Source organism: Penicillium malachiteum (genome assembly GCF_028827825.1).
Source record: "Penicillium malachiteum strain IBT 17515 chromosome Unknown utg000005l:1.0-9002435.0:326005.0-9005861.0, whole genome shotgun sequence".
Classification (NCBI taxonomy): domain Eukaryota; kingdom Fungi; phylum Ascomycota; class Eurotiomycetes; order Eurotiales; family Aspergillaceae; genus Penicillium; species Penicillium malachiteum.
In genome coordinates this window covers 5,280,475-5,304,879 of record NW_026643099.1, presented here as the reverse complement: position 1 = coordinate 5,304,879, position 24,405 = coordinate 5,280,475, and the positions used below count along the sequence as shown (strand labels likewise).

At 47.2% G+C, this 24,405-nt stretch overlaps 12 protein-coding genes across 12 annotated transcripts; 4 read left to right on the top strand and 8 right to left on the bottom strand.

Moving 5' to 3' along the window:
• Positions 1–134: 134 nt before the first annotated feature.
• On the top strand, positions 135–4,488 carry cwh41 (mannosyl-oligosaccharide glucosidase; the record flags this gene model as incomplete). The annotated part of the gene is made up of 9 exons (XM_057095425.1): positions 135–174; positions 249–1,415; positions 1,628–1,924; positions 1,990–2,472; positions 2,522–2,679; positions 2,730–2,768; positions 2,858–3,219; positions 3,270–4,179; positions 4,246–4,488. 9 exons carry the CDS (start codon positions 135–137, stop codon positions 4,486–4,488), a joined length of 3,699 nt encoding a protein of 1,232 aa, XP_056941396.1.
• A 158-nt stretch (positions 4,489–4,646) lies between these two features.
• On the bottom strand, positions 4,647–5,461 carry N7483_011997 (MMtag domain-containing protein; the record flags this gene model as incomplete). The annotated part of the gene is made up of 2 exons (XM_057095424.1): positions 4,647–5,373; positions 5,424–5,461. 2 exons carry the CDS (start codon positions 5,459–5,461, stop codon positions 4,647–4,649), a joined length of 765 nt encoding a protein of 254 aa, XP_056941395.1.
• Positions 5,462–5,909: 448 nt separating this feature from the next.
• On the bottom strand, positions 5,910–7,591 carry N7483_011996 (class I SAM-dependent methyltransferase; the record flags this gene model as incomplete). Its single annotated transcript, XM_057095423.1, has 11 exons — positions 5,910–6,015; positions 6,072–6,500; positions 6,564–6,750; positions 6,801–6,826; positions 6,880–6,920; positions 6,982–7,057; positions 7,124–7,165; positions 7,227–7,256; positions 7,319–7,375; positions 7,435–7,487; positions 7,562–7,591. The coding sequence occupies 11 exons, from the start codon at positions 7,589–7,591 to the stop codon at positions 5,910–5,912; spliced, it is 1,077 nt and encodes a 358-aa protein (XP_056941394.1).
• A 1,251-nt stretch (positions 7,592–8,842) lies between these two features.
• On the bottom strand, positions 8,843–9,103 carry N7483_011995 (uncharacterized protein; the record flags this gene model as incomplete). Its single annotated transcript, XM_057095422.1, has 1 exon — positions 8,843–9,103. One exon carries the CDS (start codon positions 9,101–9,103, stop codon positions 8,843–8,845), a length of 261 nt encoding a protein of 86 aa, XP_056941393.1.
• A 329-nt stretch (positions 9,104–9,432) lies between these two features.
• On the bottom strand, positions 9,433–9,918 carry N7483_011994 (uncharacterized protein; the record flags this gene model as incomplete). Its single annotated transcript, XM_057095421.1, has 1 exon — positions 9,433–9,918. The coding sequence occupies one exon, from the start codon at positions 9,916–9,918 to the stop codon at positions 9,433–9,435; it is 486 nt and encodes a 161-aa protein (XP_056941392.1).
• Positions 9,919–10,431: 513 nt separating this feature from the next.
• Positions 10,432–11,416, bottom strand: N7483_011993 (uncharacterized protein; the record flags this gene model as incomplete). The annotated part of the gene is made up of 3 exons (XM_057095420.1): positions 10,432–10,999; positions 11,054–11,277; positions 11,336–11,416. 3 exons carry the CDS (start codon positions 11,414–11,416, stop codon positions 10,432–10,434), a joined length of 873 nt encoding a protein of 290 aa, XP_056941391.1.
• Positions 11,417–12,249: 833 nt separating this feature from the next.
• N7483_011992 (A4/G1 family peptidase) lies at positions 12,250–13,068 on the bottom strand (the record flags this gene model as incomplete). The annotated part of the gene is made up of 1 exon (XM_057095419.1): positions 12,250–13,068. One exon carries the CDS (start codon positions 13,066–13,068, stop codon positions 12,250–12,252), a length of 819 nt encoding a protein of 272 aa, XP_056941390.1.
• Positions 13,069–14,014: 946 nt separating this feature from the next.
• N7483_011991 (uncharacterized protein) lies at positions 14,015–16,530 on the bottom strand (the record flags this gene model as incomplete). The annotated part of the gene is made up of 5 exons (XM_057095418.1): positions 14,015–14,865; positions 14,921–16,214; positions 16,267–16,315; positions 16,372–16,379; positions 16,432–16,530. The coding sequence occupies 5 exons, from the start codon at positions 16,528–16,530 to the stop codon at positions 14,015–14,017; spliced, it is 2,301 nt and encodes a 766-aa protein (XP_056941389.1).
• Positions 16,531–17,261: 731 nt separating this feature from the next.
• Positions 17,262–19,124, bottom strand: N7483_011990 (RBR-type E3 ubiquitin transferase; the record flags this gene model as incomplete). The annotated part of the gene is made up of 1 exon (XM_057095417.1): positions 17,262–19,124. One exon carries the CDS (start codon positions 19,122–19,124, stop codon positions 17,262–17,264), a length of 1,863 nt encoding a protein of 620 aa, XP_056941388.1.
• A 1,937-nt stretch (positions 19,125–21,061) lies between these two features.
• On the top strand, positions 21,062–22,547 carry N7483_011989 (toxin biosynthesis protein-like protein; the record flags this gene model as incomplete). Its single annotated transcript, XM_057095416.1, has 3 exons — positions 21,062–21,256; positions 21,315–21,444; positions 21,526–22,547. The coding sequence occupies 3 exons, from the start codon at positions 21,062–21,064 to the stop codon at positions 22,545–22,547; spliced, it is 1,347 nt and encodes a 448-aa protein (XP_056941387.1).
• Positions 22,548–22,841: 294 nt separating this feature from the next.
• N7483_011988 (phosphatase PAP2 family protein) lies at positions 22,842–23,649 on the top strand (the record flags this gene model as incomplete). Its single annotated transcript, XM_057095415.1, has 3 exons — positions 22,842–22,889; positions 22,945–23,134; positions 23,195–23,649. The coding sequence occupies 3 exons, from the start codon at positions 22,842–22,844 to the stop codon at positions 23,647–23,649; spliced, it is 693 nt and encodes a 230-aa protein (XP_056941386.1).
• Positions 23,650–24,110: 461 nt separating this feature from the next.
• N7483_011987 (uncharacterized protein) lies at positions 24,111–24,404 on the top strand (the record flags this gene model as incomplete). Its single annotated transcript, XM_057095414.1, has 1 exon — positions 24,111–24,404. One exon carries the CDS (start codon positions 24,111–24,113, stop codon positions 24,402–24,404), a length of 294 nt encoding a protein of 97 aa, XP_056941385.1.
• Between the last annotated feature and the right edge of the window lies 1 nt (position 24,405).

Sequence of the window (24,405 nt, the reverse complement as noted above, 5' to 3'; positions counted from 1 at the left end):
CTCCAACAGAACTCACTCGGGGTGACGTAGCTTATCGTTGAACAAAAACTTGTCTTCCTACATCCTTCTTCCCAACACCTTTCGCTGTGGCATCAATTCATTCGATAGCGCATAGAATCCAACCGTTCTTCAAGATGCCGGTATCCGGAGATCGTCGTGAAATTGTCATTGTTGGTAGGAAGAACTCGCTTGCGCCAACCAGATACCCCGCATCCAAATACATACTGATCAAAGTCTCTGCAATATAGGTGGTGGTATCATCGGCTGTTGTTCGGCATATTTTCTTACAAGACACCCCTCCTATGACCCAACCCGACACAAAGTCACCCTTCTTGAAGCTTCGGACATCGCAGGCGGAGCGTCAGGGAAAGCCGGAGGACTGCTAGCGCGATGGGCATATCCGGATAATCTTGTAAATCTCAGCTACCCACTCCACCAACAGCTGGCAAAGGAACACGACGGCAAGAACCGATGGGACTACAGGGAAACAAACTGTGGCCAGTTAGTTGTCAAGGGTCGGGTTCTCTCCGACAAAAAACAGACCGGCGATGGACAGCATGAGTCGCTTGAGAAGCGCAGTGCAGCCGCTATATCCAAACTTAAGGCTGCTAAGATCCCCCATGACCTGGACTGGATTGAGCCTGAACTCTTGAGAGCTTATGAGAGTATGAGTGGACCGGGCGAAACAGCACAGGTTCATCCATATTTGTTTACTACATCTATGGCAAAGCTGGCCGAGGAGAAAGGAGCGGAAATCATCCTTGGTAAAGTTACCGAGATCGTGCGCCCCAATGGTGCTGTGAAATCTGTTTCATATACCGACAAAGCATCAGGCGAGTCTCGCACAATCTCAGCTACAGATGTGATTATTGCGGCTGGCCCATGGACTCAAGCTATATTTCCTGAAGCTCCCATTACTGCGATGCGGGCACATAGTGTGGTCATCCGACCAACAAGACCAGTCAGTGCCTATGCACTTTTTACGAACATTGAGATCCCAGCGAATTTCAATCCTGCTATGAAATCTCGGCCGACTGTAGCCACGCCGGAGATCTATACCCGTCCCGATGACACTGTATACGCCTGCGGTGATGGTGATAAGACTGTACCATTGCCCCCGACTTCCGTTGAAGTCGAGGTGGATCAGGAGCGCTGCCAGGAGATTATTGACCATGTGGGTAGCATTTCTAACCAGCTACGGGACGGAGAGATCAGCGTGCGTCAAGCTTGCTACTTACCCAACACTGTTGGTGGCAGAGGGCCATTGGTTGGTCTTACACATACCAAGGGTCTTTATCTTGCTGCTGGTCATACTTGTTGGGGTATTCAGAATGGTCCTGGTACAGGAAAGCTCATAAGTGAGTTTGTATTTGATGGCCAGGCTAAGAGCGCAAAGATCGCTTCTCTGGATCCTCGTGAACAGCTATAAACAAGTTCATAATCTGCACATACTTCAACAAATAGATAACTTGCAAATAAATCAATTTTGTATTTTGTATTCTTCACTCTGGCTTTTGTACTTGGACGCGCGGTTCATTGTGATCCACATCCTGGCCGAATCACAAAGCACCAAGTACGGAAGCTCGGGCCACGTAATTGCGGAGTGAACAGCTAACCCCCAAGACAGGAATTTGGAACTTGTACACATTCAATGTCCCCTCAATTGGGATGCAACTGAAAAGAATGCATCTCCGGATTCCAGTTCTCTTAACATCGCTCCTCTCCGCGACGGGAGTTCTTGCAAGCCAAGACCCGAACGATGTCTCTATCTTAATTAAAGAGGCCGCACGCGCCAACAACGAATCCCTGTTATGGGGTCCCTACAAGCCCAACCTGTATTTCGGCGTTCGTCCTCGAATTGCGAACAGTATTGCTGCAGGTTTGATGTGGGCGAAGGTGGATAACTATGCCACTGCCCAGTCAAGTATGTATATCTCTTGTCTTGATGTTCTAGATGTCGGATAACTAACGTCAGTTGCATCACCTGAGACTTCCGGCATACGTGTGAGCAGAATGAGGGTATGGCAGGGTACGGATGGGACGAATACGATATCCGAAAGGGAGGACGGCAGACTATTCACGATGCTGGGAACTCTCTGGACTTGACCATTGACTTTGTGAAGGTCCCCGGTGGCCAGAATGGCGGAAGCTGGGGATTCCGTGTCAAGGGTGTTCCTCGTGAGGATGGTGCCCCGGATCAGCCTACTTCTATGGTTTTCTACACTACCCTCGAGGGATTGGGTCAGCTAGGCGTTGAAAAGGCCAGTGTTGGTGATGCGCCTGCACTCGAAGGTGATGTCAGGATTCTGGGTTATTCTTCTGAACTTGGCGAGTTTACTATCGACGTCACTGAGGGTCCCGAGACCAATGAGTACTTCTCGCACAGCCACCCGAGCTACGAGGATAAACCATTGGGCAAGGGTCTGGTTACTAGTGGCAATGTGCCGCAGCCTCAGCTTTGGCAGGCTAAGGGTAAGTCGTTAAACCTTTGCGTCCCTGAGCTGTGCTGATTCGGAAGTAGGTTTGATGTTTATGCAGATGAAGGGAGAGGTTGAGCCCACCATTGAGAAGTATGGAACGGAAAATCCTCCTCCCCCAGCCCAGCTATTTACTATTAAGCACCAACCTGGAAATGGCAACCTTCATCTTGTCCAGAAGGTCTTCAAGGGTGCCTTCGAGGTAATTATCATTGATCCTCTCCAAAATACGACTATGGCTAATCTTTCTAGTTTGATGTTCTCTTTTCCTCCGGATCTGCCCCTGAGCCTGTTACCTGTAAGTTTTTGACCCTTAAAATCAATGAAATAGATTAATAGACACGCCGTTCTGACAGCATACAGCGGAGACAATTACAAAGGAAATCAAGGAAGCGTCGACGTCCTTCTCCGAGCGCTTTAAGGAAGTGCTGACACCTAACGCACCCTTCAACACCGCCAAATACGTCCAGTTCTCCAAGGCTATGCTGTCCAACTTAGTTGGTGGTATTGGTTTCTTCCACGGAGATGACATTGTCGACCGATCTGCCCATCCTGCTTACGAGGAGGAGAACGAGGGCTTCTGGGAGGAGACCGCAGAGGCTCGCGCTGCGGCTCAGCCTGTCCTCGGGGGCGCCAAAGACCTGTTCACTTGTGTTCCATCCCGTCCTTTCTTCCCTCGTGGATTCCTCTGGGATGAGGGTTTCCACCTGCTCCCCGTGATGGAATATGACTCTGATGTCGCGTAAGTTCGATCATGATTCCTTTCATATGAGAATGAACTAACATCCACAGACTTGAAATCATCAAGAGCTGGTTCCACTTGATGGACGAAGATGGATGGATTGCCCGTGAACAAATTCTCGGCTTGGAAGCTCGCAGCAAAGTGCCCGCTGAGTTCACAGTGCAGTACCCACACTACGCTAACCCGCCCACTCTCTTCATGGCTCTCGAGGCGTTCATGGATAAGGCCAAGAGCAACAAGAGCATTCAGAAGCAAGGTCTCGATGACCAGGATGTTGCTGAAAACCTCCGCACTGCGACCCTACGCAACCCGGAGCTGGCCGATGCCTACCTTCGCTCTTTCTACCCTCTCATGAAGAGACACTACAACTGGTACCGCAACACCCAACGCGGTGACATCAAGTCCTACGACCGCGAGGCCTTCTCCTCCAAGGAGGGTTACCGCTGGCGTGGACGTTTCGTCCAGCACATCCTGACCTCTGGTATCGATGACTACCCTCGTCCTCAGCCTCCACACCCTGGTGAGCTGCACGTTGATCTGCTCAGCTGGATGGGTATGATGACCCGTACTCTGCGCCGCATCGCAGAGACTCTTGGCGAACAGGAGGATGCGGAGGAATTCGCGTACCACGAGAATGCCATCACTCGCAATATTGAGGATCTACACTGGAATGAAGATGCGCAGACTTTCTGCGATGCGACAATTGATGAGTATGAGGAGAGTGTGCATGTCTGCCACAAAGGTTACATCTCTATTTTCCCCTACTTGACGGGCATGATTGGCCCCGACAGTCCCCGCCTCAAGGCAGTCTTGGATCTCATCAGTGACCCCGAGGAGCTGTGGAGTGACTACGGTATTCGCAGCTTGAGCAAGAAGGATGAGTTCTACGGCACAGAAGAGAACTACTGGCGAAGCCCTGTGTGGGTTCCTATCAACTACCTGGTTTTGAGAAACCTTTTTGTGAGTATCATCCCCTTCAAGATAAAACCCGTACCTCTGGACTAATTTCTGTTTCCTCTTTTCTAGGCCACCGCCAACGCAGATGGTCCCCACCGTGAACAGGCTCGTGAGATGTACTCCAGCCTGCGCAAGAACCTGGTTGAGAACGTCTTCAGAGAATGGGAGAGGACTGGATTCGCATGGGAGCAGTACAACCCTGAGACAGGTGTCGGACAGCGCACACAGCACTTTACCGGCTGGACCAGTATGGTGGTGAGCCTTATGGCCATGCCCGATCTGAAGGAGGAGGTTCTCCACGACGAGCTGTAGTAGTGGCCGAGAGATGCATGTAAAATTAGCGCATGGATTCGTTATACTAGAGCGTGCCACGCAAACTCAGCATTGTACACTCGCTAAAGTCAATAGAATAGAGTCCATTCTTGTGATTCTTAAAATTATGTGTCATTATCATTGCATTGCGTCGTAGGTTAATCCCGTCGATTAGAGCGTTCTCGCTCATTGCGTCTTTCCGTATCCCGTCGTCGTCGGTTATCAGGCGAATGACTGCGCTCAGGACGACGATGTTCATCTTTCCGCCCATGAGCACGACGAGGGCTTCTAGATCGAGAATCCGCCCGCTTCGTGCGAGCATGATTCCTTGATCGAGACCGCTGACGATGGCTACGGTGATGGCGATCGCGCTCACGCTCCCGATCCCGATCCTCATAATGTCTTCGATGTCTTCGCTCTCTATCCCTCCCACGATCATCACTGCGCTCATGTCTTCTTTCCCTTCGTGGACTCCGACTCCGACTGTGATCCCGATCGCGGTCCCGTCTATGCCGTCGACTTCCGCGTGATTCCCGCTCCGGTTTCTCCTTCTCAACACCACCCATCTCCTCATCCGCTTTCTCTGGTGCGCCTCGCGGACCAAGTGGTTCCAGATTGGCATTTGCGGCAATCGCAGCTTTAGCTGGTGGAGGCAGACCTAATGCAAGAGCCATAGCTTCCTCCTCGGCATCCTTGACGCGTTGTCGTTCTTCTTGTTCGCGGCGTAGTCGTTCTTCTTCTTCATCGACATCGCCCTTGGCGTACCAGCCTAGATCGCGACCTTGTTGCCAGCGACCTACTGGGGCCATAACAGAGTGGCCGAGGTAGTTCTCCCGGTGGGTTGAGTTCTGTACGTCCGACCATTTGAATTCGGTGCGGCCGCCGCTGTGAAAGGTTAGATTTGGTATATGTGTATGCTGTGCGGGCTTTCTTACCGGCTGCCTTCTTTGCGCACGCCTGCGACTAGATCCATGATGGGTTCTTTGTAAGTTGTAGGATTTGTCAAGGTGGATGGTTCCAAGGTTGAGCTTAATTAGCTATCGCTTGTTAATCTTGATGCCGAAGGCGGTGAGGGAGTGCTGGCAAGCGCTGCGCTTCATGAGGTCATCTAAGATCTAAGATCTTGGAGCTTCATCCGACTGAAGGTAACAGGTTTCGGAAATATGACAATATATCAGTTTTCAAGATTTTTGACTGAGAAATAGACTGGAGGATCAATTTGGTTATGATCCCCGAAAATATATGCGGACTATTTAAATGCACCAGGACATCAGGCATCATTTGTATAGACATGCTCCTAAATACTAAACCGAGATGACAATATTACGTGACAAAATGAAAGGACAGGAAAGCGCCCGCCTGGAACTACAGAGACATTTGTTGGACCTGCGAATGCCTAGACAACTTCCCACTGCTTAACATTAAGTCGAAGGCTCAGCCTTGATCGGGACCTCCTTCTCCTTGGCCTCCTTAGCAGCCTTAGCAGCCATTTCCTCTCGAGTAGGCTTTCTAGCCCACACACGTCGTCTACATAAAGGTCAGCAAAAATGATCTAATTCCAAAGTGATAATAGAAAGCCTTACCCAGGCTCAAAAGCATGAATAGCCGGGTTCTTCAACTCCGATCGCACTTTAGCCAGGAATACCTGGACCTCTTCCTTGGTCCACGGCTTTGGCTCTCCAAAGTGAGTAAGAAGCCACATCGCCCATCCTTCAAGACCAGTGTTCCAGTGTGCATACTGGAGGTGACCGGCCTCCTTCAGCAACTTATCCTTGGCCCAGGGTCCAATAGGAATCTTGTATTTCTTCTCGTGGACATCGACGAATCCGGCTTTCTTGATTGCGTCGCGCATCGTTTCGTGGGTTCGGAGTGAACGTCCTGCTCGCTCGGAGCAACGGATGAACAATGGACCCCAGCCGTGGAGCTGATGCTCTGGTTTTAGGGAGCCGTCCTCGCTGTATAGTCGGACGTCTAGTTCCATTTGTTCAATCCAGCCACCAGGCTCGAGGGCACTAAGTGGAAGAAGAGTGATAAGTTTGGTTTCGCGATTTGAAAGGGATTGGAAGAACACTCACTCATAGGCCTGTTGGTAGAGACGGTCCCATCCTTCAGGGTCGAATGCACCGTACATGAGACGCAGGTGAATAAAGTCGAATGGCTCTCTCCATGTCCATTCGCGATTTACGTCGTCAACCTCGAAGACGCAGTTTGGTGGCATCCATGTTACTGGTGGAGGGAAGATATCCACTCCACGGACGGTGGCTGGTACATGTTAGTTTTAGAAGAGATTAATTGAAATCAGAGACCAGTACCTGTTGGATACATGTCGGCAACATCGCTAACATTGAATTGTTAGGAGTCTCTTATGAATTGGAGAGGTCAAAGACATACATCGCCCAACTGCCTTTACCAGTTCCAATGTCCAGAATGTTCTGTGTTCTTAATGAGCATTTTATTCAATGGCCCTATGTAGGTTTAATTTGGTAGACTTACCTTGGGCGTTTCCGTAATTGGGGCATGGAAAAGGGGATTCGGCTCGTTGTGGTCTACCACAAGGAAGACCAGATGGCTGTTTAATTAGTATTGAAGCTCATTTTATACAGTGGAGACATGGAATAATCCCTTGGTGACTTACCAAATCTCGAATGCCTCGAATTGTTGATCATCAGACGGACCCCTGAATTCAATTATTAGATGGAAAGAAAATAAAATGGACCAGATGTTTTGTTGAAACTAACCAGTAATCATCTTCCTTAATTGCTTGATATCTATAAAAATTAGGTTAGCTTGATGTACAACGGATGTAGGGGCCAGGTTCCGATGAACTTACCTTCGGCCATTTTCAAGACGTCCTCGTGCAATATTTGATGCAATAGAAGTGGTTTCCCTAAAGACATTTCAGTCAGATATCTAATATGAAAATTAATTCAAAAAATTTTTACTGACGATTGAAAGTCATCTACGGCATAACCAGCGGCCATAGAGTATAGATCCGGGTCCTATGCAAGGTGAGCGGGACGCCAATTCACAGTGTGAATGATCTCATCAAGATATATTCATAGAAAGAACCTACCACCGCAATCTCTTCCGCTTTTCCAGCCATGATTGCAATTCTTCACTCCTTGCAAGTTGTCAATATCTTAACCGTTGTAGAAATACCCGGGAATGCCTGAGGAAAAGAGGTGAGAGGGGGGTGCGGGGGGGAGGAAACAGACAGGGTCGGGGCCACGCAAGGAATTTTTTTCCAAGAGTCTGCACGAACCGTTATCAAGTAATCTGTACCAAATTCGAAGTCTGACCCAGTGCGGTTTAGCTGGATGCAAGAGGACAAACAAGGTTCGAAGATGAAAAAACAAAAGGACGAAACCGACGGCTGTAAGCTGCTCATGACGGGTCGAGCGTTGAGCTCGGCCCACTGTCTAGACCCACAACTTGCCGCGCTTTTCCAAGTCTAGATGTCAGCATAACCTGCAGTCTTGGCAAACACGTTGTGTGGCGTGCTACGGAGTACACGGTTCATAGTTTGAATCCTATGTGATCTGTCGAATGTGTATGCGTAGCACGACTGCTGGCTGCATTTCCCCACTTCCCGTGGTCAAGACAGCAAGCCACCGGAGGTCATGGCATGATCTTTCTGCTTTTCTCAAGGCATAAATGCATAAAAAATAGGTGTTTTCTGATATGCTGGTTTGATTTCGGCGGAGAATTGAGCCGAGGAGCAGAGTTACCTTAACTTTGGGCGTAGATACTCTTCATAGCCATTATGTGCTGGCTTTCAGCAAGTCTGATGCCCAGGTATCCCAGCTCGAAAATAGTAGCTGAATATTTCAACTAAGATTCGTTTACTCTTCAACATGCGGAAGAAATAATCTTGGGAATTCCAACTTCTGCACAAACATGTTTAGGTTAGTTAGTTAGTAAACGCAGTGATCGACACCTGGGTATCCAGGCAGTCGGGATCCGGAAGTCATCTCCACCAGTTGACTTCAAAATTGGCGGGGCCCCGCACTCCAAATCTCCTGTTGCATGTTCTCTCATTTTCGTGCGTTAAATTAGAAAGCTAAGTGCCGAAGAGAGGAAACAGACGAACTTTCGGGTTTTTAAGTCATTCGACAGTGGGGAAGCCATTTTGGTCCCTTGTGGATCAGAAGAATTGAGCCTCACTGTAAATGTGGGGTTTGGCCCAACGCCACACTTTCCAGGGATTGATCTCGAGAGAATAAATTATATTTTCATCCTATATCTTTCTATGTCTCTACATGTTCCCTTTCTCCATTTATCCGTGTGAAAGCCACTCCACTCAAGCCTTGAAATTGTTGTTTGTTTCAAGTTGATACTAGCATTCACGGTTTACTCACTGAAGGTTCCAGATCATATCGATTTTTTCCACAACATCTGCAGGCAATGGTCCCTTTGAAATATCTTGAAAGTTTTGCACTGCTTGAGAAGTCTTGCTAGCCCCAAGAATGACACCGTCACCATCTCCCAGGGCGGAATGGTAGAAAATCCATCGAAGACAAGCCTCGGAGCCGGTGATATCATATGGTTCAAGTGCTTGCAAGAGCTCTGTCATTGCCGCATGGATATGCGGCTTGTCATAATCCTTATTCAGCATTGCTGATGCTGGGTTGCTTGGAGAGAATCGAGAGTTCTCGATATCACCTCGTGTTGCTCGGCCAGATAAGAAGCCACCTGCCAGCGGCCTGCAAGAAAGATGAGCACTAGGAACTTGTATCATATAAGTATAGGTAGGGAATACTGAAATTACCTATACGCATTAAATGCAATGCCATGCTTTCGAAGCAACGGTAGCAGGGTCTGCTCGCTTTGGCGGTCAATCAAGTTATAGCACCCTTGGTATACACTTGGCTTGATGTAGCCTTTCTCTACACACACAGAGATAAGCTCAGCTAGCTCATGTGGCGTGAAATTGGAAACTCCAAACTAGAGGTAGTCAGTCAACAGTATCAAAGATTCGTAATAAGAGGCAAATTGAACCTTTTCAAAACGACCCGCTAAATATTGCTTGTGCATCTCAGCCGCTTGCTCCTCCACAGGGGTAGTAGGATCAGACCGATGAAAATGTAGAATGTGAACGCTTTCCACATTTAGTCGACTAAAGCTCTCATCGATAGATTTAGATATCGCGACAGCACTTAAAGAGCCCGCGCCAGTGGCAATATTGGCATCAGAAATATTGACTTTCGTATCAATGATGAACCCTTGCTTAGCAGCATTTACCTGACCTAGTAATGTCTCCGAGCCACCCGGATTTCCTGGGGAGTACCGAGCAGCAGTATCAATCCTGTTCACATTATGAGGTTTCAGCTGATCTAGAAGCTCCTTTACGTTCTCGGGCGTACAGAAGTTCTTTCCAATCAATGGACTACCAAAAGAAGCACCACCGAAAATGATACTGGGTCGAGACATGACTTCTATTTGACCTTGATTAGCCATCCATAAAATTTGAATATACTCCAGGTTCAATCGACCTTTATAGCCCAAATAGTTCGTTACTAATAAATTCTGTTTCCATGGAGTTGATTATTAATGGCACACTCTTGCGGCACGGGGCCGTTTCATCCGAGAGTTGAAACTTGACTACGGTGTCGGATAGTCTTCGGATCCGGATCTACATCTTCCGACAGATAGATTCCCATACTCACACAGATATCAAATCATACAATCTAGTACTAAGCTCCTCACAATATGGCAAAGATACGGAGTAGTAGCATAGTAAGCGAAGCTATATTAACATCAATAGTGAATAAATGTAGTCTTAATATCCCGATATTATAGCTAGTTTCCCTTAAGCACGGGCTCTTCTGCTTCAACTTTGTGGAACTCTGAGGATGAGACTACTCATCAATATTCATGGACAAAAGTGAGAGGGCTACTAAGGGCCTCGCAAAAAAAAACATCATCTTAATGAATTGAAGAAGATCAATCAAAGTTAGTTTGCGATGTGATGCCATCCCACTCATCGCACAACTTTAATCTCTCTGTACAGTTATCCCTGATAAAACCAAATGCATCCGCACCAACCGGCAATCTCAAAGGCAGCTCTTTACCTGCACACCTCCCTTCACCTCTCACCGCTTCGACAACAAGCTCGCAAGCCTTAGTAGGGTTACCCGGCTGGGTCCCATTTTGAGCACCAAGACCAGCTTTGATAAGCTTGTTGAGCTCATCATACTCTGGCTGGAGGTTGGGGGCTCTGAATTTGGTGTTTTCAGGGTTCATGAGCTCGGTACGGAAGTGTCCGAATACTAAGATGGATGTCCGAATGCCAAAGGATGCGACTTCTACCGCGAGATTTGGCACGATCCCTTCTAGTAAGCCCTTTCCACCTGTGTAGCAGTTCGCACCTGGAGCACCGTAGTAAATGCCGACTGAGCCGACGAAGAGAAGGGTACCAGTTTTAGCGGCTCGCATTAAGGGGATGAATGCTCTGGTGACATTAAGTGGGCCTAGGATATTGGTCCTCAGGGAATTTGTAATGGTTTCCTCGCTTTATTGATTGAGTCAGAAGAGAATTTTATATAATATCTAGTAGTAAACTTACTCAAGTTCTTCGAAAATTCCTGCTTCAACATAGCCAGCGTTATTAATTAGAACATCAACTTGGCCGTATATTTCCCACGCCTCGCGGGCTTTGGCATTAAGATCCTCCTGTGAAGCTAGCACGTCAAGCTCTAAAGTAACCGCACCGGCTTCTTTAAGTGAAGTGAGTCGGTCTGTCCCAGAAGTTCCATTACTTGGACGCGCGGTTGCAATAACACGATCACCCTAATAAAATGGTAAGTGGGGCTTCATTTGTAGCTTGAAGGTCAGTAAAGAGATATACCTTAGCAAGAATAGCTCGGACAAAGGCTTCACCTAGGCCAGAGGAGCATCCGGTCACAAGCCAGGTCAACTGTCCTGTCATTTTGGAATAAAGAATAATCTTTATGTAAGGAATATTCTGAGAGATTTTTAAAAGTTAGAAATAATACCCCGCAATAGTTAGTCTTTATAATGAAGCACAGGTGAGAGGGTATTAGTTTTGGCCCCCAATATGTACATCATGAAAAAGCATATGGGGGCCATAGTTTACGAATCAAGATAATGCATCGTAGAGTTGAGAATCGATACCGGACATTGAAAAAATCTGCTAGATCCATCCAAATAGTCGGTGAGATTAGTATTTCACGCATGAATTGCTGTGTACGTATACTTCCGTTCCAGATTCAGGCACATAACGTGTCACTTGTGTGATAAAAAACATCTGAGACTGTGAATGGGTGGTTGATTATTGTGGAGACTGCCAGCCAGCCACCATTATCCACATTCAAGTTTTCGAGAGATTTATCGCGTCCGACTCTCCGAGATTGACATGGCCCATGCTTATATGGAAGCTAATGCAAGCCAACTCCTCAGACATCGGGATTTGGATTGGCATGGAGCAGGAGAGAGGAAGGAGATAGAATGAGAGTAACTTGAACTAAAAGCGTCCAAGAACTAATCGCAGGGCTGAATGATTTTCCATGTGGATATAGTGTCATGGATATTTCAAAATTTTGAAAATATTGCATTAAAATCAATCAATAAGCAAGTCTTCGTCCTTATACTAAATAATGCTGAAGTTAAGCTAGATCAAAACAGATCCACTACCTAGATTCCTTGTAAAAACCCGAAGCCATACCCAATTATAGTATTCCATGCCCTCATACGAGTCATACCATCATCCTCACTGCTAATTAAGAACCTTGCAATATCCCATCATTGATAAGAAACAACAACCGTATTATCCGTAACAGACGAAGAAGTAAGCACATTCCCCTTTTGCTTAATATCGACAAGACTAGCCGCCGAAGGTCCAACAACAACCCCATTATCAATAGCACAAGCATTGCGAAAACTAACCGTTCCAAAATCCGCAAAATCCACCAGTGTAAGACCCTGCTGAAAGTCTTCAACTATCCATTCCGCATTCAACTCCCCCAACTCATTTCCCTCTCCACCAAAGAACTCATGACTCACTTTCACTCCCGTACTGAGATTCTCCACAATCGCACACCCGGTAGATGTCGATGTTGCTTGCACGCTCACCTTGATCTCGTCTCCTGCAGAGATTGAGATGTTCGTGAAATCGTATGCGTACTCGGGATACCATTCATACCATGCTGAGAAACTAGCGTTTCCTCCTCTCACGGTGAAATCGATACCGGTTTGGAGAATGGCTTTGTTCCATGTATCCCCGTCGATACCAACCCAGGCACTTGCGGCGTAGTTTCCTGTACCACTGCTTCCATTGGGTGCTTGTGGTGTTGGAACAGTGAATACTCCGGTTACGGATTCGTAGCCTGTGCCTATGAGTACAGCGCCAGCCCAGTTTTGACTGTACTGGACATGGGGAGTTGAGTTCAGGTGAATGATTTCTTGTGTTTCTGGGTGTAAGGGTGGATTGCTGTAGTGTCCAAGAGAGCGAGATAGGCGGGCTTCATGGCGGGCTTGTCGTAGGCTTGTGAGAGGTGTGCAGAGGCTCGTGGTAGATAGGAGGGTAACTCCTAGTAAAATGGAGGAAATGTCGAACTTCATGGTGAAAATTTATCAATGTAGATCTAGTGATGGCTTCAAGTTTAGGGATGCGGGTTCAAAGGGGATTGATGGTACCAGGAAGTACTCCTGAGAGTAAATATGCCATTTCAGCGTTTGATCAAATACACCGATGGTGGTCATCATTTCGGCTCTTTATGGATATTTCCTGGGCTCCGTGGATCAAAGGGGCACCGACCATGGTGAAGCCATCAGCTATACTCTTATCAGCCAAGGCTGTAGGAAACAATCGATGTAACATCATTTCAACCATATTCTGCAAAAGCATGTTGGAGTTCTTTTAAGTCTATGGATCGGAAATCAATTACTTCCCTTGATCATGTGTGAGTGTTTGTTCTCCATACATGTTAGAATGAGGTGGGAACGGGACGTGCAAGTGAGGCACTTGAAAACCTCACGTAAATGGCAATAAAAAAAGTAAACATTTAAATGCATAAAGGTTCCATCAAGGTCCCACAAAAAATCAATCGCTCATATGCAGGTGGTACATAGATAGGGTCAGGGTCCCATGCGCATTTCAAGTTTCAGGGTCTCAGGGTCCTCGGTGTACATACGATCTATCATTTTACTGCATCTTAACTATGAGGCTGTTTCAACATTCACATGTGGGTATTATTTTGATCAGCGAACTATTATGTAGTCGAAAGTACATACCTAGGTATACCTAGGTAGTATGTAGTACAGATACACCGCTTGTCTACCTAATATTTACAAATAGAGCAGTCATATGCTACCTACTAGAAAGCAAATAGTATCCCAATCTGTCTAGAGCGCTTCAAGGTAAGATGATTGAATTTATGCTTGGAACTTGAAATTTTTAATGTATCAACAATTATCGTATCCGTACATGCCAGATGTAGAGAATCATATGCGAAACTATCTACCTATCGGTCTGGTGCTTGTATTTTCAGTCCTCAGGGTGATCCAGTCACTCGAAGGTGTTTTGGTCTTTATTTGTATACTTCCAGTCGTGCCAGAACTCATAGCTCATCACGGTGTGGTCGTAGAATAGTAAGAGAAGACGGTAGTGTCGAGAAGGATGGTAACCGTGCCACCATTCATGGGGCCGGAAAGAGCGTGAAGCCTGGGCGTGAACCTCGGCTACCGTGTGAGTGGCATTAATGGGTTTTGAATGTGGGGTGTCGTTGTCCGAGTCTTCCATGGATTTATCAGATCCGGGTTCTTCGGAGTCGGATGTTTGTTCAGGGTCAGGACTAGATCCCAGATCTGGGATAGACTGGTCTGACGGTCTGTGAAAGTGCGTGTGCTGGGAATTTTGATCACGGGAGAAACTGGATGAAGAGGAGGATGCGCTTGGATCACTTTCTTCAGGATCGACGGTGCGATAATTGAAAGCGAGATGGTCATTTGGATCGATGTTTTGCGGAATATGGGGGACGTCGGGCGGATTCTCATATCCGGGCATTGGGCTTACGATAAGACCTAGAAGGGGAATCTTGGGGCGAACATTCCCGGCCTCTTGGCTTTTGAATGGCACGATCCAGTCGAGCCGGAAACCAAACCCAATCTTCTCTTGCCAGGTGAGAGAGATGATGGCCACACGACCTTTCTGAGACGCAGCCACCACAATTCCCAGATCAGGAATGTATTTAACCATGTTAAACCGGTCGCAGTAGGCACTGATTTCGACCTCAAAGAATACGCGCTGGAAGAGAGGATTCTTGCAGAGAATGTGGTATTCGGAATCCAAGGGATATGGAGCCAAGCTGATATGGTGTTCTGAGAAGTGGATGACGGGAAAGAAAGTGGGAGATTTTGCTATGGCTCTTATTAGCGACTTTTGCAGGTAAATACATTTTGGGGCATCTCTTACGATGGACAGGGCGTGCTTTCAAAGCGTCCAGATCAGGTTGCTGGTCAAATGCAGAGACATGATATAAATCCGGTCGCACCCGATAGTGCTGGTTGTCCTTATCAATCATGGTAGCGAGAGCTGGCTGCTCTGGAATTCTGTGACGCGATCCGTTCTTCTTCTTGCTTTTGATGCAGTTTTCTGATCCAGTATTGTATCGCTTGGCTTGGTATCCCCCTTCCTCTTGCTTCAAATCCACTGCTTGGTCGTCCCTGGAGCTTGAGAAAATTTCCACAGGAAGGCCATGATCAACTTCCTCGTCAGACGCGTCTGGAATTTGCTGATAATCGGGGTCAAAAACTTGAGACGCATCGTAAACATCCTCAATAGCTCTCGACACATCCAACACTGTCCGTGAGTCAATCATCTCTGAGGCTGGCTCACAGCCACACGCTTCTTCCCTGAATTTGCAATGCTTGAACGTCCGAGGATCCAGCGGGAGGACAGTCCAGCCCCTTTGAGGTGGGTTGTTGTAAGGGTGGCCAGGATAGTAGATCTCAAATGGTGATAGAAAGTCCCAGATGCGCCAGACTATGACTCGGTTGGTGATATCTGTGCTGACCATCCATTCGCCATTTGCATCCAGATCAAAGTTCGCGAATGACACGCAGGGAATGTTGTCCAAATGGCCTCTATAAGTAAGCCGCAAGTTTTTAGATCGATGGTTAGCAGGCATTGATTTCCGGAGGTTTCGAAGATCCCTTTGGGACTCAATTTTCACCCAAGCATCGTCCACTTGCTCGGTTGTTTGGTTGATGGACGGCTGTGACTTATCATCGCTATTGATCGATGTGGAATCTACCAGAGCAAAGGCGAATACGGTGATTTGCCGAGTATTTGCGCTGACGGCAATGAGGCGAGCGAATTTATGCATGGCAAGACCCCAAGCACTCATACCAACATTCTCCACGAAAAATGGATTCACTTCTGAGCCAGAATATGGTCGTTTATATCCGGCACTGGTACATCGCATGATGGCCGAATAGATCGCCTCTACATGGTAGGCACATATATTCCCAGAATCCGTAGCCAGTAGCAAGACCTCATCCCTGCCGAGATCGTCCACCAGGACATTATTGATAGTGTGAGGCGCTGTTCGGTCGATATATCCGGCGGCACGTGGGTTCTTCATAACAGGGTTCATAATCATTGCGGGCTGCGTGCCCAAAGTTTGATGAGGTCCATGTGGTATCCAGGCATAGATATCGGCACCATGGGCCACGAAAATGAGATTCCGGCGCTGAGAGGAAGCTGCCTATCACACCATCAGTATATTCCCAACACTTGAAAACTGCGTACTATCCTACCAGATTACTCCTCCACGCAGCGACCGGCGGACCTAGCCGATCATCCTTTCTTCAGGCTTTGTCAGTATAACATCCCGCGACCTTATGAGAGGTTTGAAAACCTACGCGGAGAACTGCGACAGTCAGTTTCTGGACCCCACGTGAGCAAGAAGAGGGGCAACTTACTCTCTCATCTTCGCTCTCCAAGTTCAGAGCATGGATTTTCGGCCGAGTCTCTATGAGGAAGAGCTCCTCATCTGATTCCTCGTCACTCAGGACCGACATTTCCTCAAACTAGGGTTGGGAGTTGGAGATGGAGAGTAGACAAAAGTACTCGGGCTGTGAGGGGTAGTTAGTGCAAAAGGGAAGGTGGTGGGTAGAAATTAAATTGGTCATTTCCGGGAAGCTCTGGGCCAAAGAAAGAAAGGAGCAATAGGCAGAAGTACACATGGTCAAGCCAAATATCGGAGATTCATATCGGTGACAGCGGGGGATCAATGGATGTGGAGATGAATGATGAAATCCACTTGACTTTACCGCCTTCGGCTTTAAGTTGTTTCAGCTTCCAAGGTTCACTTTTATCATACGATTTGGTCTGGATGATTATTTTAATTATAATTTCAATTAATACATCCTGGCTCGTCTAGAGCTATAAGCAGAATCAGAGGAATGACAAATTAAAGGTGAAATTTTGAAATTGAAATAAGGGGAAGCAAAATGCTCAAATCAATCGCTCAATCGATGCATGGGGGTTCACGGCATAAAAGATTCCAAATCATAAAGCAAACTCGACCAAAGAGGTATAGCGAAGAATAAAGAGAAAAAAAAAATACCAGTTTTCAAGCAAAAAAAAGGATCAACAGAAAAGAAGAGAACAAGAAAAGGGAGAAAAATGTAAAAGAAAAAAAAAGTCAACAGTGTACATAGAAGGAAAAAAATCCCATGTCGTAATGCCGGTATCAATGGTCTCATTTGGGGGGGGTTGGTTCATTTCTCATTCAAACATAAGAGCCAAGTCAAAAATCGGCATCGTCCAGCTCATCGCTGTCCCATTCGTCCTCGCGGTCGTTTTGCACTAACGCAAGGAAGCGTTGCAGCCCGGCCCGCCACTCCACGAACGGCTCAGGGTCGGGACGTTGGGGGCGTTCGGCTTGGCGATTGCGGACCTCAGCCATGGCGCGTGCCTGGGCTTGTCTTTCTAAAGCCGCGGCACGCGCTGCCCGACCTTGATCATTAGCGCCTCGTGCAGCAGCACGAGGAGGAACAGGGGCTGGTGGTGGCGGACGATGGCGGATATCCGGCTCGTCATCGCTAAAGTCAAAGTCCCAGTCAAGACGTTCATCATCGTCATTATCATCATCGTTTATACTATGGTCATCATCGCTTTCGTCGTCAAAAATGGCTAATGCCTCCGGGATACGATGTAAGGCCTCAGCCCCCACTGGGTTCAGACCATCACCACCCTCCAGATCCCAGAGACGATTATAGCATCGATTTTCTTCTTTGTTGAAGTGCTGATATGGATTATCTGCAGAGAGCCAACTGGAGCAGAGGTAGCAGAAGTGTGTATCACATTGGCGGCAACGCATGTGGTTGCAACCCATCAACTTCTGGCAAGGCACATTGCAGGTTGGGCAGGGTGAGGTGTAGAGTTTTAAATACTCTTCTGTAGCCTTCTCCTCCTCGGTCTGCTCTGCAACCCGACGAGGGAAGCATCGGACCAACTCGCCATGCCAACCCTTTTTGCACACGGAACAAAATGCATAGTTGCAATCTTCACAAATTGCCACACGCTCTGCGACAGGAGGCAACTGCGACTCATCGCCTTGGGGATCGAATGCAAATCCATCTTCATCGTCGGAAAAATCCATATCGTCCGCCATTGGATCAGTTGGTTTTGGGTGACGTTTTGACCGTGCCGCACCCTGACACCATTGTCTTGGGCAATATACCGTAGTCTTATCAGCCTCGATCTTCTTCTTGCGCTTTAGCAATACATATCGTTGTACTGTTTCCGGAGCAATGGGAATCTGAAGAAGTTCGTTGGGTCCAATTGTGCGGTCATTTTTCTTGCGTCGCGAAATTTGGCCTTCACTCCCTGGAGCCGTACTCGGAGTCTCGTTCTTGTCACAGTCTGGCGCCATACACTTGACATTGTCGACATCACCCTCGGTAATGCACGTATTATAAAAGTCTTGTAGGCAAGCAATGCAAAATACATGTGAGCAGCGTAAGAGTCGATGGCAATTTGCGCCTTTCTTCGGTTCTAGGCAGACACCGCATTCAAATGTTTCCTGCTCAAATTTCTCCCGTTCCGCTTTGTTGTTGAAGTCCAGTAGAGCGACTTTCAAGTCTCGCGATAGAGACAATTCCCCGCCCGCGGTATCCTGAATCCCGAAGGCAGTATCCGCCAACTGGTGAAGATGGTCGATATAGCTATACACGACCACTTCTTGTCCGCATTCACGCCATAATCGTTGACAATCGTCAGTCAATCTTGCAAGGGTCGTTGGCGATAACCATGGCGGGTTGGTGCTGAGTGTCACGAGTGGAGGTCTCTCAGAGGGGTATCCTTCTGGCAACTCGATCTCCAAACTCAGCGGGGGAAGATGTGACAAAATGTGGACATCTCGTGCGGCGACTTGGTCTAAATCGGCCTTAGATACATCGACGGAAGTTGGTGGTGTCAATACTGTGGGAAGACTGGTATCTGGCGGTTGTTGGAAGCAGACGCGGGTAGGTGACGGTAATGCGACGGGCAGTTCAAGAGTAGCCCTGAAAGGTACAGCCGGTTCAATCAATGTCTCTGGGAAGATTGCCACGATGGTGGAAAGTTCAACGGATCGGTCGTCTTCGGCGGGGTCTTCGGGTTCGGCCATCTTGAAGGATTCCCGTTCGGAATTTTGAGGGAACCGGGTTGAAGATCTGGAAGTAGTTGAGTCGCGGTCGCAATGTCGTCAAGAACGACCTTGACTAGATATGCTAGTCTTGGATGGTCATACCTTGCGACCTGAAGAAATTTGGACTCGTTTGGTTTTTTGGGGATGGTTTGCAAGCGTGGGTTGTATAGAGCGGGTTGGTCTTGACCAAAAAAAAAAAAGTGGCGACCCTCGGAATCGGGCAGAAATGGGGGGGTTTACACCTGCAGGACGCTTCAATCAGCGACACTCAGAAATAAAAAAAAATGATAGAATAAAATTTCACTCGACTTCTCAGAATGAATAGCAATGCGGGGGTGAAACGAACAGTTTAAATCAAGGAACTCTAATGCAGAGTATTCGTGGGTGGTTGTCGCGGGCCCCAGCGATGGATGAGGGGTCTATCAAATGATGTAACAAGAAAGCGGGAGTAGAGAGAGACAGGAAATGCGTCATGGTTTTCAACAAATAAGAAGGAATCAATTGGCTGATATATAGGTCCAAATAAGGATGAAGTGAGTGAAAAGGAAAAGAAAGAAAAAGAGAGAGAAAAAAATATTGAACAGGAAAGAAAAGAAGCAAGCGAAGCCACACAATAGCAGCCCAGTCTTGGTGCCTGATGAGGATTTTTGTGTGTATCAAGTTTTTTTTTACTATTATTTTATTGTGAAATAAAGGTGTATTCTGTGCTCAGTTTACCAGTGGGCTGGACTATTCTGATTTTTTCAATCTTTTTAAGCCCCCTACATAGTCCTCGGGTGCTATGCAATAGAGAGATTTGATTGGATTATAGCATACAATATACTAGGCCACCATGGAACACAGGTTTATGCAGATGAACATTTAGAGATGGGATGTTGCCTATTCTAGGCATCATACCTGACATTTGGCAATTCAAATATCATGTAATACTGGAGAGTTTGATTAGAATAGTGCGAAGTAGAGCAAACATTTGAAATGGATCTTGATCCTGTAAACATCCAAGTTCTTAATAGCAGCATCATTCATGACCGAATCGGGTTACTTCACCGTTGGAAACATGAGTCACGGTCACGTGATATACTGCATGTATGCATACCCAATATAGCCTAGTGAAATTCTACTATAGCAAAATTCAAATGTTTGATATGTAGTAAAAAGAAGAGATATCCGTTGATTAGATGTTTAGGTATGACCCTTTAAGTTTTGGTATTGTGGCAGCCCTAACTTGAAGTATCCACTGGCACTGGCAGATCTGAGCATAATGAGCTTGAAATAGTAGTATATTGAAGTTCCAGGGCTACCTACAAATACAGGAAGTTACCTACTACTAGTATAGACCATTTTAATAATATATGTGCCCGAGGCCTCCTTTAAGTCCCAATTATACACCAGGGCACGTATATGGAGAGCCTAGGCATGATGTGTATGGGGTACGCCTAATGAATTATTGTGATATATTTAGCCTTCAAATGAAGCTATTTGTTGTCAAAGTGGAGTGATCTGATATTCAAGTTTGTTGCCACTATTCATAAGTACCTACTCCCGATTGAAAAAGTGGCGGTGTAAAATTGCTCCAAATGATAACCGTCAAATTCCACCATTCTTTTCGTCTTCTTTATCCTCCACCCTTTTTATTTTCTCTAAAGGTCGTTTTAAAGATTCGCGGAGTAGTATGGAAGCTACACCATAAACCTCGGTGGAGCCGGGCCGAAACCTTGTGGGGTAGAGGATTCCTTTCCTCTTCGAGACTCAGATTGGTCCGCACATATTGCCCCACTTGGTTACCTAGCGATTAACTTGTTGGGCAGCTGGGGCTGGTCAATTGTTTTTGCTTTTCTCTCACTCCCGAGTTTCTTGTATTCCATTGTACTCTCTTCTTGTCTTACAACTTATTTTGTATTCATACTACCACCACCATGTCCAGTGACAGGTTCACCGTGACGGAGCATGAGATCTCCGGATCACATATTCGAGAATACCCCGGGACCACGATCGATCAAGAAGCTGTTCTGAAGCTTCATATTAAACAATACACTCCGAAGAACCAGCCGTATTCTGTTCCAAAAGATGCTATTACCTTCATTGTCGCTCATGGGTGCGCTCTGCCAAAGGTATCAGCTTGCCGATGCATATTGATTTCTAAAGACTTATTATTGACCGCTGGCGCAGGAACTCTACGAACCGATGTGGGATGAGCTTCTGGAACAGCATGGCTTTCATATCCGTGGAATATGGGTAGCCGACTGCGCGAATATGAATGCTAGTGGCATTCTCAACGAAGACAAGCTTAGTATGGACGGTGTGTCAAACACTAACAGTTCTTAACCGTCTTGGGTGTATTATCTTTTTGGACCTAGATATTAACTTTTACTCTGAATAGCCTCATGGATGGATCATCCACGCGACCTCTTCTTAATGATTAACCAATTCCGAGACCAAATGCCCCGTCCCCTCGTCGGAATCGGGCACAGTTTTGGCGGAAATGTTATGTTTGTGATACATCATGTTTACGCATCGACCCGCAAGTACGCTAATGAATTTCCTAGTACAAATCTCGCCTACATGCACCCCCGCCTCTTCACGACCCTCCTGCTCATTGAACCCGTTATTCAGCTAACTCTACCCGCTATGGGATTCGGCACTGATGCCCCCGGTGCAATCAATCACACCCTATATCGAGATGATGTCTGGCCAAGTCGAGAGGCAGCCGTACGAGCTAACCGTGCTTTTCTGGCTGGCTGGGATCCTCGATGCCTTGAGCGCATGATCAAATACGGGTTTCGTGACCTCCCCACCGCTCTTTACCCGGATGTCGATGCGGTGAAGGCTCGATTTAATTCCGACGCTTCGGAGAGTTCCACATCTACACCGGTCACTCTCACTACTTCAAAATATCAGGATCTCGTAACGCAGATTCGAGAGAACTTCTCTGCTCGCGATCCGACTACTGGCCGAGTTAGCATTCCCCGGTCTACCCATGCGGATCTCAATCCGCTCGCCGCATTTATCCCAATGTATCGTCCCGAACCTACTATGACTTTCCTCCGCTTACCTTCTCTTCGACCATCCTGCTTGTGGGTGCTTGGTGGGTCCACTTATCTCAAAATCGATGAGATGATGGAAGGTATCAAGGTTTGTGGAACTGGTATTGGAGGCAGTGGAGGTATCCCTGAAAATAAAGTCAAGGAAATCATTATACCTGGCCTGACACATTTAATGCCGTTTCAGGAGGTGAAGAAGACTGTGGAGCCGTGCAGTATCTGGCTAAGAGAGGAGATGAAGAGGTACCGCAAGGCCGAGAAGGATTGGGAGGAATTGACAGCCGAAAGGAACCATTTGATGGTGGAAGATGCCTGGTACAAGACTCTCAAACCAATGCCTTCTAGGTGGAGCAAGATCTAAAGTAAGGGACCAAGGGAAAAAAGCTATAGACAGATTTACAATCGGCCAACTTGTATATAGTTTAAATTGTGTCTCATTAAATAACAAGATTTGACAGCCCTGGACCTCGGGAGTGGTGATGACTAAGATGGTAAAACGGCAGCCACGATAGCCATTTCTGGTATAGAGCGGGTCCTCCCCTGTTGCTTTGTCCTCGCGGATCTTATCGTCACTGTCCCTTAAAGCGGCTGTTGTCTTCCCTGTTTCTTGTTGATTTCTTGCTTGCGAGTACCTCGTCTCCTCTCCATCTCCACCATGGCCGACACACCCCTGGCTTCCCTGTCTCTGACACATGTCCACTATGTGAGTGTCCACGAGCACGCAGAGGGAAGAAAAAAAACACTAACAGCTATCCCAGAATCCCGAGGATCCTTTATCCTTAGTGTCGGCATGGCTTGCTCTCCTTCCTCAGGCGCTGTGCGTCTCCTACGCCACTCTCATCTGGTCAACTCGAGAGATGGAAGTCATTTTGATGTTTGCTGGACAGCTGGGCTGTGAAGCATTGAATTTTGTGCTTAAGCGACTCATTAAGGAAGAACGACCAAAGGGTAAGTTGGAGCTGCAACGATCTAAACTTTGCAGAAATTGAGACTGATATCACTTTGCAGAAATGTTTGGTAAAGGCTACGGAATGCCTTCATCGCACTCTCAGTTCATGGCCTTTTTCTCCGTCTACCTTACCCTCTTTCTCCTCGTCCGACACACCCCTGCCTATGCTACCTCGTACCCATTCCTGGGCACTTTACTCCGAGCTTTCGTCACCATCGGTCTTCTGGCTGTTGCAGCTGGAGTTGCAGCTAGCCGCATATATTTGAACTACCACACTACTCGTCAGGTCCTAGCGGGCTGCGGAGCTGGCGTGGTGTGTGCCTTTGGCTGGTTCACCATCACTAGTCTTCTTCGTCGCCTGGGATGGATTAACTGGGCTGTGGAGATGACTATCTCTCGTTTGCTACGCGTTCGGGATTTGGTAGTAAGCGAGGATCTCGCCGAAGCTGGCTGGCAACGATGGGAAGATTTGCGATTGAAGCGTCGCCGCAGTGGTTCCCGCAAGTCTGAGTAAATCCGTTTTTTTTTTTTTGGTTTATCCTTTTTTCTTTTTAAATTTTTTTTTCGGATAAATATATTGCTGTGTATATTAGCACATACAAGGACATATGAATAGGTAGTATCGCAGAATATACCTGGAACCATGGTATTTACTTGGTCCCATTTTTTGACTGAGTTGACTTTATTCCACTTTCAGTGACGCGTATATCACGTGATTTATATCAATCCCGTATCACCGCAACTCCTACTCCGCAATGAACTGACCGGAGATCTAAATGGCCCTGGCTATGACGAACCAGCCCATGGAGGCTATTTGATCAACCGAAATTCGAATTTAAACCCCTGATGTCCATCCTTTGTAGGACTTGTTCTATCCCCCCTTCTGGTTACTTGAGGTTTTTAATTGAGTGCTTCGTGTGAGGGGCCAACAAACCAACAAATATGGAGATCCCCTCAGCTTCAAATGACGCAACAATGTCTGAGGAGCATCATATTGTCAAGGCCGATGAGGTGGACCAAACTGGCACCGATATTTCCCCTGTTTCTGACGATCAACTGATGGAGGAGGTTGCGGAGGAAATACGACAAGAACAGGCCCAAGAGCAAGCCTCTGAAAGGACGGCTGTCGAGTCTGAGAATACGCCAGCTGCGCAGAACACCAAAAGACCTGAACTACGTCGCGATAACTCTGCGGCACCCCCACCCCCGCTTCAACCCCCTCCTCCAGCCCCGATACAACAGAACGGGGGACCCCCAGGATTCCCTTAGC